Here is a 16122-nt window from a genome sequence, read left to right on the forward strand (position 1 = left end):
GGAATGCAAGGAGACAATTGCTAGGAGGATTTGTGGAGGTTGACAGTTGTACTAATGAAAAGCAGAAGCTGTGCCCCTCCCAGAGGATCACAGCGGAGAGCGTGAGGGTGCTTGTGAATCGCTCATTCTGTATGTGTGCCTGTCCGACCGTGCTTGTGTTTGCCTGTGTATGTGTGTGTGTGCATTAGTGAATGTATGAGTTTTTGGGAATCTTTGTGCGTGTGCGCTGGTGGATTGCCTGCAGGGGCAGAGAGTCATATGTTGTGGTGGAGGAGCTTTATCTCTCATTAGAGCAGCTGTTAGATTTCATTAATTACTGACATGCTGGAACTCAGACTGGACCCAGCCACAACCTCCAATTCACTCACATCATTTATTCAGCGCCGTAGCTCCATAATTAATGATGATGATCGCCCAAGGACCCCTTTGTGTTTGTATGTGATCAGTGATAAGAGTCCACAGTGTTAGTGTGTGATTTATTGTTCTTTGGGTGGAGATTCTGGTACTTCTTTGTCTCCCATCTTGTGCGTGTGCGTGCGTGTGTGTGTGCGTGCGTGTGTTGCCCAGTGATACGGTCCTTCTGTGGAGAGGCCAGTGGTTTCCTCTGGTGGTGTTGATGAGGTCCAGTCAGACGCTGAGCTCCACCTGGCCTCTCCCTCCGCTCCCGTCTCCCGTGACTCCCAGGCAGAGGTCAGGAAGTCCATCTGCACAGCAGAGAGCTGGAGGGGGACCAGGGGACTACACACACACACAAGCACAAACACACACACACACCCAAGCGTGCGCTCGACCTCTGCGTCCGGCGCTGCCCAATACACAACCAAGCTGATTTATTTATTCCAGGCTCTGTGGTGCATGTGTGTATATGTGTGTGTGTGTGTGTGCGTTGCATTTACAGTGCTATTGTCTCACCCTCCATTTATCCAGACTTGTTTTAGCGCTGACAGTCTGTTTCTCTGCCCTATCGATCCGGCTCTCTTTTTTTTCATCTCCCAACCACTGCTACATATGGAGCCTATTGACTGATTGGCTGTCGGCCCTATGTCGATCGGCAGGTCGGGCGTGTGGTATTGACCGACGCTCCCTCACCTGCTATCTGTCCTCCTCCATCCATCCATCCATCCATCCATCCATCCATTCGTTGTCCATCCATGGAATGAAGATCCACGCCACCAATATGAGAGCCCCCCCCTCCCCCTTCTGCTCTGCTGGATTCAGTAGACAGGGGAAGGAGGGGGAGTGGGGGGGGGGGTGAATGGTGTGACTGGTAGCGTTGGGACTCTGTGGACCGCAGTGGTCAGCGTGGGACCGACTACCACTGTCCGAACCCATTAGTCAAATCCAACACAATGTTTACAATGGCCCCACTGAGAAACGGTCCTTATGCTTTTCATTCCAGTTTTTCATTCCACCCTCCCACCTCCCCACTCCTCCCCCCACCTCCCTCTTCCCCTCCCACCTCCCCACTCCCCCCCCCCCACCTCCCTCTTCCCCTCCCACCTCCCCCCACCTCCCTCTTCCCCTCCCACCTCCCCCCACCTCCCCCCACCTCCCTCTTCCCCTGGCACCTCTTCATCCCTTCATCTCCATCTCCCTCCAGCCCAGTGTGCTGTTGGGCTCGGCTGTTGTCTTTATTCACCGCTGAGTCGCTGAACCGGTCCTTCTGCAGGGTAGATTTGAACCGAACCACGGGACAGCGCACAGCTGCAGCAGTCAGCACCCGGCTGTCGCTCCGGGCTACTGAGACTGATGAAGTGTGCATGTGTGTGTGTGTGTGAGTGTGTGTGTATTCTTTTCTCGATAAAACCTCTGGTGCTGAATCACTTCTGACCTGAATAGACAGGGAGAAGTCGGACTGAGCCTCCAATGTTTCACCTCAACAGCAGTGCAGCATGTACAGGGTGTGTGTGTGTGCATGGTGTGTGTGTGTGTGTGTGTTTCAGCCTTGCGCCAGCCCTGACCGTGGCAGGCCCTCAGGTAGCAGTCCATCTTCTGGCTGTCAGAGCAGAAAGGAAGGAAGGGAAAGGGGGGAGAGGGATAGGGGGAGAGCGAAAAGAGGTAGAGACAGGTAGAGACAGTCTAATTTAATCTAAAGTGGATTCTCAAATTGAAGTAGAGGGAAAACAAAGTCAGCACAAACCTCGCTGCTCCTCTCCTTATGTAACCACTCCGCCTTGCCCTTTCCACCACTCATTAATAAGAGAGGAGGAGGGAGGGAGGGCGAGAGGGGGGAGAGAGGGGCGGGGAGAGGAGAGGAGAGAGGGGAGAGAAAGAGGGCTGGGAGGGGGTGAGAGGAGGGAGAGAGCCTGAGGGGCAGAGCCTGAGAGGGGGAGATTGATGGAGTGACCGCGAGAGCAAAGGATACATGAAAGAGTGAAGGGGCGAGAGAAGGAAATAAGACAGAATGCTGCGCACCACAGGGTCATGCACCCTCCCACACACACAAACACACAAACTCAATACTCCAGCTGTAGACAGATAGACAAACAGCCTGTGAACAGACGGTCTCATAAACCATTGCTCTCTGTTCTGTAAGACTCAGTGTAGGAGTTAGATTGTCAGAATCAGCATGTAAGAGTTAGTCTGGAAGATTCAGTCTGGTGTCTGCTTGACTCCCTCCCTCCCTCCCTCCCTCCCTCCCTCCCTCCCTCCCTCCCTCCCTCCCTCCCTCCCTCCCTCCCTCCCTCCCTCCCTCCCTCCCTCCCTCCCTCCCTCCCTCCCTCCCTCCCTCCCTCCCTCCCTCCCTCCCTCCCTCCCTCCCTCCCTCCCTCCCTCCCTCCCTCCCTCCCTCCCTCCCTCCCTCCCTCCCTCCCTCCCTGCCTGCCTGCCTCCCTGCCTGCCTGCCTGCCTGCCTGCTTGCCTGCCTGCCTGGGTGAATCTTGCGTCCCGGCAGCTCTCTGGGTCTGGAGGGACTCAGAGAGAGCAGCAGCAGTGATACTGTCTCCATTATTCAGCAGGCCTCTGAGAGGGTTATCAGGTACTGGAAGCTCCTCTCAAGCATGCTAGATGCTGGTGTCGCAGGATGACATTTAAAGCGGGACACCTTCAAACAAAGAGGGTTAACTCTGCGGCTCGACGCAGTTACAGGGGAACGCAATCGTGCGTGATGCGAAGAGAGAGGGTGTGTGTGTGTGTTTGTGTATGAAAGTGATGGAATGCGTGCGTATGAGTTTGTGCGTAGGAGAGAGAAAACTAGAATGTGTGTTTGTGTTTGCGTAGAGAGCAAAAGCGTTTGTGTTTTTTCAGTGTGTGACAAAGGTTGCACGTCCTTTTGAGAGACGGAGAGTGGAATGGGTTTCTGTGTGTGCGGCAGAGAAAGACGGGGTGCTTCCATTATTCCCCAGCTACCTCAGATCACTCGACCTTGCTGCATGGGTTTTTCTTAAATGTTTTAGAAGACCAAGAAATAGATTACTGCAGGTAATGAGCTAAAAGCGGGACCTGAGCTAATCCTTTCCAGTATATACTTATACTCCTCAACAATCTTTCTCTTTACTGTATGCACCATAAGCCCTCACGCGAGTGCTTCCATCCCTTCAGTCAAGGACTTCTGAATGCTGCTGTTTATGCATGGATGAGCTCAAATTCACCCCAACATGTCCCAGTGATTCACTATTCTATAGGTGCATGCTGAAGTCTGGGGACTCCAGTCTCCCAGACTGCATAACCCCAGCACAGCCCTGGCCCCTTCAGCATTGCAGAATCCCTCGCAATGTGTAGGCAGCCAGCCCGCATGTCCACTATGTCCTGCCATATAGCTGGACCCTGCCACGCTGCAAGCTTCAGCCAGCCAGCCAGATCACCAGCCTGCCAGTCCTCTAAACCCAGCCTGTAAGTTTGCTGGACCCAGTCAGCCAGCTAGCTAGACCCTAGCCTGCTGGCTCCAAAGCTACCATTGCTCCACTGTCCCACACAGTCCCCTTCAAGGTGGCCATGCCTCATGTATGCCTCTACCCCATTTAGCCTGACCCAAGGGTCAGGGGGCAACACAGGCATGGTGGGCAAGGCCCTGGCCTGCAGGCCTGCCCTCAGTACAGTCCAAGGCAGAGACCCTGTCACCATATCACCTGGCTGCTCCCACACAGAATCAGAGTTGGCACCTTCCTCTGGCCTTGACTATATCAACTCCGACAGTCAATTACAGCCTGTTAAAGAACTCGGCTCCAAAATGGAAAACTCCCCCCTTGCTCTCTTTTTCTCTTTCTGATTCTCAATCAGTCTCCCTGTCTCTCTCTGTCTCTCTCGCTCTGTCTCTCTCGCTCTGTCTCTCTCTCTCTCTCTCTCTTTCTCTCTCTCTCTCTCTCTCTCTCTCTCTCTCTCTCTGTAGTAGGTGATAGTTTGTCAGTCTGAGGGTTTTTCTATCTAGTCTTTTGAGCTCAGAGACATGATAAGATGATAACAGCAGAGCTAGCTACTGGCAGGTGAACCGGTAATGACATCTTTCCATCTCATCCCTCTCTCTTTCCGTCTCTCTCTCGCCTCCTGTCTCATTTTCCCTCTGGAGAGTGAAGAGGAGGTGGAGAGGTGAAGCGGTCAATTTCCTTTTTTTCTGTCTCTTGCTCTTTTCTTGTCCTTCCTTCCCTCTCTCCCTCCCTCTCTCTCTCTCTCTCTCTCTCTCTCTCTCTCTCCCTCGCTCCCTATCTCTCTCTTTCTCCCCAGCCCACGTCTGGTCTGAACAGGTGGTCATTCAGATTCAAGGCTGCCTCTCTGAGCCAGACAGCAGTCCTACACAGTCATGTGGAAAACGGACCCAGGAGAGAGATGTGGGAGGGTGGGGGGGGGAAAGAGGCAAAGGGAATGGAGGAGAAAGGAAGTCATTTGGAGATGGAGATGACAATTGTGGTGAAGCAAGACACAAACACAAAGAGCCAGACGGACACGCTGACGGACCCAGCAGTACAGGGCTGCACACTCCCATGTTAGAATTGGCGCAAGCTGCCCTCTCGAAATGTGCTGGACTGTTGTGCTGGTGGGCGTTAGCATTAGGTGTATGGTGACTGGACTGTTGTGCTGGTGGGCGTTAGCATTAGGTGTATGGTGACTGGACTGTTGTGCTGGTGGGCGTTAGCATTAGGTGTATGGTGACTGGACTGTTGTGCTGGTGGGCGTTAGCATTAGGTGTATGGTGACTGGACTGTTGTGCTGGTGGGCGTTAGCATTAGGTGTATGGTGACTGGACTGTTGTGCTGGTGGGCGTTAGCATTAGGTGTATGGTGACTGGACTGTTGTGCTGGTGGGCGTTAGCATTAGGTGTATGGTGACTGGACTGTTGTGCTGGTGGGCGTTAGCATTAGGTGTATGGTGACTGGACTGTTGTGCTGGTGGGCGTTAGCATTAGGTGTATGGTGAGTCGTGAACGCTGCTCATTAGACCCTGTTATTGGAGTGGAGTGTTTTATGAGGCTGTAAAAGGGGGACGCAGGGGTATGGTGTTGACGTACTCCACTGTTCTTCCATACAGCTATCTGACCATGCCCCCGGGGGTTGCTGTGTGTGTGTGTGTGTGTGTTTATGAGAGGCTGTGCACTACTTATTGTTCATTCATGGGCTGCAGATTTGTCCTATTTGAGTTCAATCACGTTTGTGTGTGTGTGTACGCGTGGGTGTTTCTGTGTGTGTATGTGGAAGCCTTTTCGTGTTTGTGTGCGTGTTTATCCCCCCTGCCTCTTAGTAATGGTCTATTATAGGGATAATGCCTAGACATTAGCCTCAGGGCAACTGTCCTGTGTACTGTCCTCCCTCTCCTCTCTCTTTATCTTGAGCTCCAGGACAAGTTCTCTGTGTGTGTGTGTGTGTGTGTTTGTGAAGGTCTGGTGGGGATACATTATTCAGGGGTTGTGGGAGGACATAGTAACAGCATGCTAATCCCTTCTATTGAACTTTATCCAGCTCATTTCATAATTCGCAGTTGTGTCTAGTAGAGTGTGTTTTTGCATGTGTACAGTTGTGCGTGTTGGAGATTAAACATGCACCATCTTTGTTGCCTGCCGTGTTTGGTCTTTGTAGATAAAGTACATCCATCCTTCTCTTCTATCTACTACCTGGCCTTCTCTTTTGACCCTCTGTTTTAGAAGAGGTGCCCTCTCATTAGGATGTGCCCTAGAACAGGAACACCAACAGACCACAGCTGTAATCCTGTAGGACAGGCATCACTTCTCTTCTCTTCTTTTCTCTTCTCTTCTCTGTTAGTTGCCCTCCCTCCCTCCCTCCCTCCCTCCCTCCCTCCCTCCCTCCCTCCCTCCCTCCCTCCCTCCCTCCCTCCCTCCCTCCCTCCCTCCCTCCCTCCCTCCCTCCCTCCCTCCCTCCCTCCCTCCCTCCCTCCCTCCCTCCCTCCCTCCCTCCCTCCCGTATCTCTCTGGTTCTCTATCTCTGCTGTATTTCAGGGCTACACATGAGCATTATGTGGAGAGGATGAAAAGCGGATGAAGGGACGATTTACCCTCATCTCCACCAAAAACCCTCCTCAGCCACTCCAAATAATTGTACCTATGAAAGTTTCACTGCACAGTACAGCATGTACCTTTCAAAACTAAAAGCACAATGGACATACTGTAGGTAGTATACTGCTGTGTGAGCTTTTGGCCTGATGGTTTGTGAATAATGAAAGCCAATCGTAATGGACCGTAATGGGCCATGGCTGGAGGACAGCTCGACTGACAAGGGGGGGGGGGGGGGGGGGTACAGGCATGCGAGTGACCTCTAATGTCGTGGTAAGGGGTTAGCTGCCCATGGTTAGCTGTCAGGGCCTGGAGTCATCCAAAAGGAGCTGACCGGTGCCTGTTGTCTCCCTCTTGCGCGCGTGCACACTAATACCCGCTTAAAGCTTGTACAGTGTGTGTGTGTGTGTGCGGTCGTCCGTGTGTTATCAGTGACACACAGAGCCCGGCTGGGGGGGAAGGGGGGGGGGGGGCTCTAAGCAGCAGCAGTCAGTCAGACAGGAACCAGCAGACTCACAGTTAGAGACTCTGCTGTCCTTAGGGATAACTCCCACACACACACCCTGAGCTCCGCACGGCCGACACAGCGTCTGCTATGCGCCCCTAAAGGTGCGAGGTCAGCTGAGGGCAGCCATGTTCTGCTGGGGCTGACACGCTGACACGCTGACACGCTGCCACGCTGCCATGCCAAGACACTGACATTCTAACAGGGAGGTGGTGTCGGTTCGCTGTGTGGGCTCATGTGTTTGATGTAGCTACAAGTGCAGACGGCCAAGTCCCTGTATAACCAGCCTGTAGGTTTCTCTGTTCTGCATCCCTGACTGTTCCTGGGACGGTGCAGGCTCCCTCTGTTCAGGTTGTAGTCGTATCAGATGGGGGGATGTGGGGGAGCTGGCCAAGGTCCTGTTAAGCAGTTCTGCTGGGTATGGGGGTTCTCCCAAGGTTGCCAGGTTTGACAACATGTGCGCATGGGGTTGCCAGGTTTGGAAAAGTGCTGGCCAATGTCCTGGAGCTAGCACGCTGTGGTTCAGTGGAGCTGTCCATGGTGCTGAAACTCACAATCAACTGACTCTGACACACACACATCACAACAGCGCAGGCCTCACCCCTGTCCATGGTGCTGAAGCCTTTTTTTGTGACTTGTTTTTGTAGTTAGTAGTAGGAGGGAGGTTGGCCAGAATGGCCTTAATTCAGTGCCCAGATGGTGTCAGTGCACTTAACAAAAGACGTTTTCGCCCCCATGTTTCTCTAATGTCACACCACAATGGAGCTTTGTGGATCAGTCGAATCCACAGTGTTATGAGTTATATTATTATTCTAAGTGCATATTATACAATCATGTCAGCCACCTCTGTCTGATTGTAACCCCTATTTCCATAATAGTGTTTTAGGTTCTCTTGTCCTCAAACAGAGTGCCCTTGCTCTTTCTGCCTCTGTCTTTTTCCTCTCTCTCTCTCTCTCTCTCTCTCTCTCTCTCTCTCCCTCTCTCTGTCTTTTTCCTCTCTCTCTCTTTCTCTCTCTGTCTCTCTCTCTCTCTGTCTCTGTCTCTCTCCTTTCTGTCTCTCTCTCCTCTCTCACTGCCCCTGACCCTGTATCTGTAAGACACTACAGACTTACATCAAAAGAATGAGATGATGAATTTCAATGTGACAAGGCTGTTTCATGGCTTTTAGTCCTCTTTCAACTCCTGTACCCTTAATGCTTCTCTTTCTCTTTCTTCCCTGTTTCTTTCTCCACCACCTCAACTTTCCATCTCTCTCTAGTGGTGCTGCTGAATTCTAAAGAGACCCAGGCAGAGCTGGGCTGGACGTCATACCCCTCCAATGGAGTGAGTCTGTTTTGTGTAATACTCTTATTTATAACTGTATATATAATAACTATATTTATACACACAACACAATATAAAGTTAGATTGATAGTCAGAGAAAGAGAGAGAGAGAGAGAGAGAGAGAGAGAGAGAGAGAGAGAGAGAGAGAGAGAGAGAGAGAGACGAGCAGGACCATGCACAATGCTGCTCTCTCTCTGTTTGCTGTGATCCAGACACCACTCTGGCCAAATGGACCCAGAGTGAGACCCTCTCTCTCTCCTCCTGTCTCAGTCTTTCTCCCGGTCTCTGTCTCTCTTTCACTCCCTTTCTTGTTCTCCCTCTCTCTCCCCCCTCACTAATCAATGGGGTGTAGTCCCAGACAGGACATAACGGCCGTCGCAGACATAGCAGATGAATAGTCCTCCCTGAATCGACCTGCCTTGTAAAAGCCCCACTTAAGTTATGACTGGTACATATATCTGGGAGCGGGCCCAGGGGGTCTGCTGTCTGGGCCCCCCTCCTCACAGCTCCCACTACAACTACAGTGTCTCCTGCCAAGGGGAGACACCCATACTGTACAGAAGGTTCTATGGATCGATGGGGACTACAAGTCCCCCCTCCCTCCCACTAAACTGTGTAAATCCAGGATGGATGGACTTGTCAGGGTTACCCCCCCTCCCCACGCAGGAGTGCTTAGCTGAGGTCGCACCATGCTGTGTTCTTTCACAGTCTCTGTCCTGTCTCTGTGGGAGACCCACATATCATCCAGATTCATTCTCCCAACTTGGATCCATTGATAACCAATATTCAGTTAAACATGTTTTTGCCGTTCATCACTTAATCACAGTCTATAATTCTAGTCCGTAATCTAATGTACCAATCAATGTGCCATGCTTGGTTTATCAATAAAGCAATCCCATATACTTTTCAGAAGCTGGATTCATACAGAGAAGGTATGAATCTGTGGTAGAGTAGCTGCCCTCCCTCCCTGCACTCCCCTCCTGTTCTTCTCCTTTCTTCTCCTTAATGTCAGAATGGACAGCTGTGAGTTTACACATTCATGGTCTCTATGGAGACCTGACCAGCTTGTTTATCTCTGTGTTCTGTTGACGAGCCTTGTGGGAAACCCGCTCTGTCACTTTAAATTCAAGACACACCTCGGTTAATGCCTGGCCAGAGATGAATACACATAGTGTAGACACAGTCCCACATTCACACACACAGTCATGGTTACAGATGAGTCTGGAGGCAGTCTTAGTCACTCTGTTTCTCCACCTCAGTATCATAGTGATACAAACTCACACCCACTGTTTACCCACTGAATTACCAACATCTCTAGTGATCCACACTCATCTGTCTCTGTTTCTCTCTTTCCCTCTCCCTCCTTCTGTTCTCTCACATTCCCAATCTCGCCCGCTCCATCTCCCTCTTCTCTCTCTCTCTCTCTCTCTCTCTCTCTCTCTCTCTCTCTCTCTCTCTCTCTCTCTCTCTGTCACTCACACCCACTGCCCTCCTGCTCTCCTTTTCCCTCCTGCTCACCCATCATCTCCCTCACTCTCTCTCCATCTCCCTCTCTTCGTCTTCCACCCTCTCTCATCCCCCTCTTTCCATCTCCTCCTTGCTCTCGCCATCTCTCCACCTCATCAACCCTGCCGCCACTCCCCCCCATCTCCCCCCCCCCCTTTATATTTCTCCCCCTCCATCTCTCTGCCTCCTCCTCTTTCTCCCTATCTACCGCCCTCCTCCCAGTGGGAGGAGATCAGTGGCGTGGACGAGAAGTACAAGCCCATCCGCACCTACCAGGTGTGCAACGTGATGGAGCCCACGCCCCAGAACAACTGGCTCCAGACGGGCTGGGTGGCCCGCCGCGGCGGCCAGCGCATCTTCGTGGAGCTGCAGTTCACGCTGCGCGACTGCAACAGCATCCCTGGCGTGGCGGGCACCTGCAAGGAGACCTTTAACCTGCTGTACGTGGAGTCCGACCGCGACCTGGGCCAGGTGACGCGCGAGGACCGCTACACCAAGATCGACACCATCGCGGCCGACGAGAGCTTCACGCAGGGCGACCTGGGCGAGCGCAAGATGAAGCTCAACACGGAGGTGAGGGAGATCGGGCACCTCAACCGCAAGGGCTTCCACCTGGCCTTCCAGGACGTGGGGGCCTGCGTGGCCCTGGTGGCCGTCAGGGTGTACTACAAGCGCTGCCTGGCCACCGTGCAGAACCTGGCCGTGTTCCCCGACACGGTGGCGGAGGCGGCGTTCGCCACGCTCGTCGAGGTCCGCGGCTCCTGCGTCAACTTCTCGGAGGTGGACACGGACAGCCCTCCCAGGATGCACTGCAGCGCGGAGGGGGAGTGGCTGGTGCCCATCGGGAAGTGCAGCTGCAGCGCGGGCTATGAGGAGGGACACAGCAGCTGTGAAGGTAGGGGGAAGGGAGGGGTGAAAGGATGGAGGGATGGAGGGAAGGGTGGAGGAATGGAAGAAAGGATGGAGGGATGGAAGAAGGGATGGATGAAGGGATGGGGGAGTGGAAGAGATGGACTGTGGAGTGTTGGTGAAGGTTGGTGAAACATTGAATTGCAGATGAACAGTATTGATGGAAGGATGGATGGAAGAGTGGATGAGTGTTTGTGCGAACAAGCCCTGGCAGTGTTCCTGACGATGACATCCATGTCACAGTCACCACATCATCAGTGACACGGGCAGTCTGGGCCCTGAGAACATTGTCACATTGTCACTGCGAGGGTAGGAGGGTTTGACTGTGGGAGTATGTGTGTAGCTGTGTGTGTAGCTGTGTGTGTGTGTGTGTGAGTAATGTTCTCATTCTCAGATATACGTATGTCAGGGCATTTTAACAGGTGGCACGTGGTCAGTAGACATACACCCACACACACACACACTGCTGTGACGCAGAAGGCTGTGTGGCTCAGCTGAGCATCGTGACCTGTGGCTCATGTCGCCGTGGCAGCAACTGGTGTGTGGTGTCAACTTTCACACTCCATTTTGTGCCTGTGTGCAATGCACTGTGGGGGTTGTAGTCTCTGGAGGGGGGACAGCAGACAGTGTTTTGTTGGGAGAAAAGAGAACAGCCAGGAGCCTCTCTATGTGTGTTAGAGGTGAGCTGTTACTATGAGTAGGGATGAACGTGTGGGAATAAATACACACACACACATACCTGTCACGCATACACACACATACCTCACACACACTCAAATAGCATTGGTGCCTCTTTTAGAAAAGTAAGAGAGGTTGTATAAAGCCTTCCTGCCCCTTCAGACTTCAGTTCTCTGCCTCAGTTAGCTGATTAGTTAGCTCTGCCTCTCTTGGCAGAGTATACAGCCATGATCCTGAATGTGAAGCTGACCTTGGACCAGAAGCCTCCCCACACCTCCAAGCTGAGGAGGGCAGAAGAGGTCAGACCTCTGATCTTCAAAAATACAGACTGAATAAGAAGAAGAGAGGATATGTGTCTGTGTGTGTGGGGAGCCGGGAGGGGGGAGAAGGGGGGGGGGGGTACAGAGACAGAGATTGAAGAAGAGACTCAAAGGGACAGCCAGACAGCTAGACAGACAGACAGACAGACAGCCAGACGGACAGAGAGAGTGTGTGTTGGTGGTAGAGCTGGTCCTGTCTGTCCCGGGCAGGGAGGTCCCCAGTGTCTTTATCCATCTCTAATGACATGGATATACAGGGCCAGTCTGGCTCCTCTCTTCCCCCTCCCTCTCCTCCCCTTCTCTCCCCATCTTGTCCCCCAGCACCCAGGCTATTGATCTGTAGTAATGCTCCACTAAACTGAAGAATTAGGCTGGGACTCACTATGCAGGGAGACAGGACTCACACACACACAGGCAGACAGGCAGGCAGGCAGCCATGCATGCGTACACACACCTACTGACACACGCACACACACACATTGCAGAGCATCAGTGTCCTCTTGTGGCTGTGTGAAGTCTGAGGAGTAAACATAAAGAGGTGTGTGTGTGTGTGTGTGTGTGTGTGTGGAGGTGGGGGAGATGCAGGACACATTTCACTACAGTATGTATCCTATCCAAGAACATGTCTTTCCAACGTCATAGCCAATATCAGTGTGTGTGCGTGTGAGAGAGAGTGTGTGTATTTAATGTGTGTGTGTGTGTTTGTGTGGTGTGTGAGAGAGTGTGTGTGTACTTACACCTCCTTCTGCTGGTGTGTGTGAGGAGTGTGGCTCAGGGCAGGTCAATAGTATTGAGTACACTGAGTAGGAACTGATGCTGCATGGAGCTGCAGAGCCAACCAGACCACACAAGAACCTGCAGGAGTACAGACCAGAACCCCTCTCCATCTCTCTCCATCTCTCTCTCTCTCTCTCTCTCTCTCTCTCTCTCTCTCTCTCTCTCTCTCTCTCTCTCTCGCTCTCTCTCTCTCTCTCTCTCTCTCTCTCTCTCTCTCTCTCTCTCTCTCTCTCTCTCTCTCTATCTCTCTCTCTCTCTCTCTCTCTCTCTCTCTCTCTCTCTCTCTATCTATCTCTCTATCTCTCTCTGTTTCTCCATCTCTCTCTCTCTCCTTCTCTCTCTCTCTCTATCTATCTCTCTATCTCTCTCTGTTTCTCCATCTCTCTCTCTCTCTCTCCTTCTCTTTCTCTCTCACGATCTACTCCTCTCTCAGTTCTTCCCCCTATTTATGTCTATTTATGTCTGAGCAGTTGCTGTTAGAATAAACAGAAAGAAGACCAGTGAGGGCAAATACGATTGAGACAGAGGAAGAGGGGAAACAGAAGAGAGAGATAGAGAGACAGTGAAAGAGAGAGAGGAAACAGAAGAGAAAGAGAGAGAGACAAACAGAGCGAGAGGGGGATGCAATGTGGAGAATAGTACAGTAGAGCTGTTCTTCGGGTGAAGCCATCTGTGTAAGCTTACCACTGCTTTACTGTCGACTTAAACACACACGTGTGTGTTTATGGACGTGGGCTCCTTCACCTAGCACATTCCTGCTCGGTACCTTTGCAGCCCACACACACACACACACATACACACACACACTCATACAAAGCACAATTACACACACACACACACACTCATATAAAGCACAATTACACACACACACACACACACACACACTCATACAAAGCACAATTACACACACACACACTCATATAAAGCACAATTACACACACACACACACACACACACACTCATACACTCATACAAAGCACAGTTACACACACACACACTCAGCCATACACACACAAAAACACATACACGTAAGAACCCGCTGACACTTCCACGCACTCTCACAGCAATACAACCTTCCACACAAACACACTCATTTTTAAATGCCAGTAGCATGCCACAACGGGGGACCAGGGGGGCCATGAGTGATGTCATCTTGTTAGTAAGGAAGTGTTGAGCTCCATATGTGTACTTTCTCAGCAGCTGTGTGTGTGCGTACGGTTTCCCGTATGCATGTTAAAGTGTGCTGTGCATGTTCAAATGTTGCGTGTGTGTGGTTTAATTAGGCTGCTGTAACACAGCGCTCTGTAATTGTCTGAGATGAAGCCCCCAGCATCTTTTCTTGTAGTTCTTGGTTGTTTTCTACTCCTCCTGTCCTCCTCCTCCTCTACTGCTGTGGAGGGGGGCTTTTCGCTCCTTCATTTTCTCTCTCCGTGCCTTTCTCGTTCCCTGCCCCCCCCCCTGCTTCCTATCCCTCCATCCCTAGCTCCATGAACTGTACGTTCATCCTGAAACTGCCGCTCTCCTCCTCCCCTCCTCCCCCCTCCTCCCACCCGCGGGGGACCATGTGGCAGGGTGAGGAGGGGTGAGTCAGGTTAACAGGCTGGAATCTGGAGAGGCCATGGGATTAATCTTTTTGTGTGTGTCTGTGTGTCTGCGTCTGTGTGTCTGAGTTTGTGTGTGTCTGTGTGTGTGTGTGTGTCTGTGTGTGTGTGTGTGTGTGTCAGAGCGGGAGCTGGCGCACGAGCCTGCTCGTATGCGTCTTAGCTCTGGCCCTCTGTCGCCCTCCTACTTCTCCTGTCTGCCGTTCTCTCCTGCCCTCCCTCCCTTCCTCCCCCCAACACTCTCCCTTTCCCTTTTCTCCCGATTCATTTGCCATGTGCTCCTTGCTTGTTCTCACTCCTTCCTCCAACCCCCACTCCCTCACCCACAGTCTCTTCATTTCTCACTTTCTGTCTCTCTCCCTGTCTCGGCCCTAACTGGCACAGTGCCACCTCTGCCCATCTGGTGCCCCCCCCCCTCCCTCCAGCCCATGTCCCACTAATGTTCACCATCTCCCCTCTCAGTCTAAATAATTCACCTGTCTACTGGGAGAAAAAGGCACTCGCTTTCCAACACCGCCCTCCAATGTATTTATTTAGCTACCCCAGGCAATGCAACACACAGAAACACGCACACTTAACACGCACACACACACACACACTACGCCTTGGAGAGTTGAAGCAGGGCCAAACCTTCACCTTTAAAAGGGAGGAAGAGAGGGAGGAGAGGGAGAAGAGGAAGAGGAGGGGATCAGGGAAGACATGGAGACATTGTGAATAAATAAAGAAGAGCATTTAAGCAGTTTGGGGAGGAGAGGAAAGTGAACGAGTGGGGAAAGGGTAGGGAGGAGGAAGGGGGGGAAGGGGAGGAGAGACAGGACGTATGGGGGGAAGGAAGTCAGGAAGTGCCGGTGCACACACACCTGTGGTTCTCCTGGAGGCTGACTCACATCCTCCCAGTGTTGAGCTGTGAGTTGTTGAGCTGTTGAGTTGTGAACAACACCAACGATTCAAAGTTAGAAAGAGTACCTGCCAACTGTAGCATGATTGTGTGGCCTCATATGACACCCTCACTCCCCCTCCACTCCCATCTCTCCCTCTCACATTTTCACACAGGTGAAAAGAAAGATCCTCTTTTTCTCTGGCATTCAGTAATCTTCTCTTTGTTGCATAATCTGTGCCATCCCGCAGGATTACACAGGCTGTGTGTGTGTGTATGCTTGTGTGTCTGGTCACGTTGGGTCTGCCCTCACCTCTTTTGGCCTCGTGGAAGGCTGGGAATCCACATGAAGCTGATCTGGTCCTGATGGCTGAGGTTAAGGGAGGTGAGGCTGGTTGTTCATTTGGGACCAGCGGTGAGTATGTCCTGAGGACTGAGGTTAGATGAGTTTAGGAGCTGGTCTGGGACCAGCGCTGAGTATGTCCTGATGGCTGAGGTCAGGTCAGGTGAGGTTAGGGGCTGGTCTGGGACCAGCGGTGAGTACATGCAGTTCTCATCTCAACACAGGTCCGCTCCCATCTAGAGTGCTTTATTGTCTCATGACAAGTGTGTCTGTGTGTGTGTTTTTGAGTGTGTTTTTGTGTGCGTGTGTCTGTGAGCGTGTGTGCGCGCGTGTCTCTCTTCCCTGAGGCAAGTGTACTCTTCCACTTCTTCTGAAAACTGTCATGACAGATACCTCTTTCTCCCTCTTACTCTCTGTCTGTCACCTACACACACACACACACGCGCACACACACACACACAACCACACAGGCACACATGCCAGCCTCCAGCTCTCCAATGACAGAGGCAATCTGAGGATGACTATGCATGTGCCACATCCTCCACCTGTCCTCACCGCCCCTCATTCCTTGAATCTGCCCTCTGCTGGCCTGCGGCTCCCTGCACCCAGATGACCCGCCTGGTCTGAACACACTCCTCCCTTCCTGTTGGCCCCGTGTTCCCTGTTACCCTTCAGTCTCCATGAATGTATTCACACCTTCTGGTGAGTGTGCGTTAGAGGGACTGCCTGTCTGTGTTTGTGTGCGCTCCTCAGCGGGGACTCGCGATCTGTACATTTGTGATTGTCTCTTATATGTGTGTGTGTGCATGTGTGTGTGTGTGCGTGTGTGAGTAAGCCGGCTGCTGTC

The 16122-nt window shown here is 52.2% G+C and overlaps 1 protein-coding gene across 1 annotated transcript in view; it reads left to right on the forward strand.

Annotated features, from left to right (window-relative positions):
- Positions 1–16122, forward strand: part of epha10 (EPH receptor A10) — an 80740-nt gene that overhangs the window by 12930 nt on the left and 51688 nt on the right. Inside the window, exons 2-3 of the mRNA XM_084696281.1 lie at positions 8200–8264; positions 9993–10665. Coding sequence (XP_084552407.1) covers positions 8200–8264; positions 9993–10665 — 738 coding nt within the window. The remainder of the gene's footprint in view (positions 1–8199; positions 8265–9992; positions 10666–16122) is intronic.

Source organism: Hypomesus nipponensis, chromosome 4, assembly GCF_054491055.1.
Source record: "Hypomesus nipponensis isolate SF chromosome 4, ASM5449105v1, whole genome shotgun sequence".
NCBI lineage: Eukaryota > Metazoa > Chordata > Actinopteri > Osmeriformes > Osmeridae > Hypomesus > Hypomesus nipponensis.